General features: G+C 42.7%; 1 protein-coding gene across 1 annotated transcript in view; it reads right to left on the reverse strand.

Annotated features, from left to right (window-relative positions):
• The window catches only part of rint1 (RAD50 interactor 1), a 30,436-nt gene extending 28,336 nt beyond the window's left edge, over positions 1-2,100 (reverse strand). The window contains exon 1 of the mRNA XM_005733216.1: positions 1,496-2,100. Within this exon, the coding sequence (XP_005733273.1) occupies positions 1,496-1,717 (222 nt within the window). The 5' untranslated portion in view covers positions 1,718-2,100. The remainder of the gene's footprint in view (positions 1-1,495) is intronic.
• Positions 2,101-3,765: the final 1,665 nt, after the last annotated feature.

Below are 3,765 nucleotides of genomic sequence, written 5' to 3' on the forward strand. Positions count from 1 at the left end.
TGGTAACTACTGTCCTTGATGTAAATATATATATTTTTTAAATTGTGTATGTTTCTGTTCTGTGCGCAGTTTGATGTACGTGTGTTTTTTTCTTGTTGCTGTTACAACCACATTTCTGCTTGTGGCACAATTAAAGGATTATTCTATTCTAAACATCCACGAGTACATCGTGGAGAGGCCACAACCCGCCGTGACCGTCCGTTACAAAAGCAGAGCTAAACCTGGCATCAACAAATGTACAACAAAAGACCTGCATGATGTACAAAACTGTTATTTCTTTGGAAAAATACAGCTCATGTCCCATTATGATCCACTGCTGTAAGAACTCATAATAATAATAAAGATGATTTTAGGTAGTGCCACAAAGCACAGACACAGTGTACGTTAGGCTGTCTGAAACAGTGATGTGCTCCTGGTGACTTATTTTCACTGCTGATTAAATGGAGTCAGTAACTTAGTAACAACTAACCAGTTTCTGTCTGGTAAGATGAGACGTGAGCTCAGGTTAAATGAATAAAACAAAAACGTGTTTCTAGTGTCCAAAACAACAACAACTGTTCCTGTAATCAGCATTAAAACCTTTACTGGGTGTGAATCCTTCAAACCACCGCATTAACAAACTCCAACATGAAGAAAAACAACGTTTTTAGTGATATTTAGAGATTTCTGAGGAGAAAATGAAGCTGCGGTGTGTTCAAAGCCACCAGACAACAGGGGTTTAATCCAACAAGTCATTCAAGTCTGTTTTGACAACACTGAGACTGGAAAGCTGGGAGAAAGAGCCGGAATAGACTCAACACAATCAAAACACTGACTTCTGGCAGTGACTCATACCAGCGCCCCCCACTGGCTGCCTGGAGGAGTACAGTTTGATTTAAAGCTATAACTGAGCTCAAAACAAGGTTTATACAATCACAGTCTTTCTACCATAAATCTAATTTAACTATTAATAAGTGCATAAACTTCACAACAACGCACAAACGTGTTTCTCGAGGACACAGAAATGTGTAAAAATACAGTGTTATAGGCGTTTGTTTGTTTACGTCTTACATTTTTGGTGTACTGAGTAAAAAGGAGATATATAGAAACATGCACCGTCATACTGTTCCCACGCCAGTGTCCACGCAACTGCACCACTACTAATCTCATATGTGGGCCTGTGCACGTTTTTACTGAGCTGTGATTAGGACACAGACGCTGGCAGCCCACAGTTCATTCAGTGGGCTGTGAGGTCATTGTGCAAATGTCCTGTTTATAAAGCTGCAGTCAGCTGAGACTGAAGACGTCACCTGGATGATGACGAAACGTGTCTCCCACGGAAACGTCCAGATGGACACAATCAGCCTTTTGGGAGCAATTACAGGGTTGGTTTGTCTTTAACTGGGAGACTCGGTTGCCACATTTCCCACCTGTCCCGGTGTTAGTGACACAGCGAGCAGGACCGCATCTCACGCAGTCTTCGCTGTGTTTCTGTATATATGATGCTTTCGTTCACCTGCTCCTTCAGCGTGTTGTTCTGCTCGGTCAGATGTTCCATCAGCTCACCGACGGTCTTCGGGCACATCAGCTCGGTGTCTCTGTCCTCCAGGAAACCCGCCACGAAGTCCTCCGCAGATAAAGCTTCGCGGTGTGGCGCTGCCGTATGAGCAGGCTGTGAGGAACATGTTGTTATTTCACTCTCTGCTCGCGCTGGCGTTCCTGTTACGGCCGCCGCCATCTTTCCTCTCGAATGCAACGACCGCCTTCCCCGGAGGCGCTCGTGAATTGTATTTGGGTTCCCCGCGGGAAGAGGTCACGCGTGTAGCGGTCACGCGTAGTTACACACATGCCAGGCTTTCATATTAAATTTTCCTTTATAGATTGTCTCACATAAAGGGACGTTACCACGCGTGTCTTGCTCTCTTGTAAACTGTAGCCACTGCTGCCGTATGGCCCGTGTTTGTTTCACTAACACGAGGAGTACGCTGGAGGAGAAAACAAGCCCACATTTGCCTGAAAACGCCTACGTCACAGATGGCGCCGTCCGCTACACGTCAGCACATTCATTCATGGTACCGGGTCCAGTACAGCTGATTGTAGTATCGATACCAAGTCAATGCAGGACCGATACCAATACTATTGATCTACACCTTATGTAGGGGAGCACGTGACATGACTCATCACAGGTGTGCAGATTCCGAGCACACCTTAATGACCACTAAATCACTGTGATTCTACAATAATAAATAACAATGAAAACACACCTTTGGTGTCTGTTTCCAACACACAGCTCAGGCTGTTTAAACGTGCTGTTGGCTATAAACAAGACACAAGAAGATTCAGACATTTTTCATACTGTTTTTTAATTCACAAAAAAATTATAATTCAGTGAATTTAGAAGATAGAAACAAAGTATCTATCGCACTACTATCGATCCAGTATCAGTTCCAGTGTTGTTGTCGATACTATTAATAATTGGATCAATGTGCCGCCTCTAATTCTTGTATACAGATGTATAGTGCTGTTTACCTGAGTACCTGAGCACACAGTTGAGCTGTAGCATCATTTCTGAGTGTGTGTAACCACACTTGCGAGTTTCCATGCATTAGTTAACTATAACTGAATATATGATCGAATGTTATGTTGTCTGTCTGTCAAACTGATCTTCATCTCGATCTTTGTGACCATTCTTTGGAACAGATGTACTCTCTCTCCCTTCCACTTCCTGTCTCTGCCTAATGTTTTTCATGTTTGCGCTTCTATTTTTCACAAACACACGCACGTGTCTCATTGTCATTTTTGAAGTGGATTGTGAAGACCAATATAGGCTATCTATTAATTTAAACACTGGAATCCAAATAAATATTTTAAAAAATGCAAGGAAAACCATTAGCACTGCAGGTGAGCTATTTGTTAACAGTTGTCACGATTCTCATCACAAATTAGCACTTCTGGTGTAAATATCTCATGAACAAGAGAAAGCCATGCAGGTTCATTGTAATGGAAAACTCAGACTGAATACATAATTCCCAAGTCACAATATATGTCATCCACAGCAGTATATTCAATTCAATTTATTTACACAGCGCCAAATCACAACAACAGTCACCTCAAGGTGCTTTATGTTGCACAGTAGACCCCACAATAATACATACAGAGAAAAACCCAACAATCATATGACCGCCCATGAGCAAGCACTTTGGCGACAGTGGGAATGATATGCTGTGTGCAGGCAGTTGAAGAGGACCCAAAACGCTGGACTCAAAACTGCACTTTATTGCAGCCTTGGGAGAAATATAAAACAATAACAAACTAAACTGGGAAATCCAAGACTATAACTCACGAGAAAACACACATGACGAGAGGGGAACCAACATTAACGACACAACAACAAGAACTAACTGACAGGGACTAAAATACACTGGCAGGCACATGAGGAAACGAGGAAGAGGTGGGCACACAGCTGGGACTCATGGACATAACGAGACACAGACCTACAAAGTAAAACAGGAAACACACAGATTATTTTACAACACAAAACTCAGGGACCCGAACAGAGCACAGAGGGAAGACACAGGTAAGGATCAGAAACATGAAGTAGAAAGTAATAATAATAAACTCAAAGCGCTGGGTCACCGATTCAGGACCGTGACAGGGAAGGAAAAACTCCCTTTTAACAGGAAGAACCTTCGGCAGCATAACTAAGGGAGGATTCAGGGTCACCTGGTCCAGCCCTAACTATATGCTTTAGCAAAAAGGAAAGTTTGAAGCCTAATCTTGAAAGTA

Source organism: Pundamilia nyererei, unplaced genomic scaffold (genome assembly GCF_000239375.1).
Source record: "Pundamilia nyererei isolate P.nyererei 1_Seehausen unplaced genomic scaffold, PunNye1.0 scaffold00050, whole genome shotgun sequence".
Classification (NCBI taxonomy): domain Eukaryota; kingdom Metazoa; phylum Chordata; class Actinopteri; order Cichliformes; family Cichlidae; genus Pundamilia; species Pundamilia nyererei.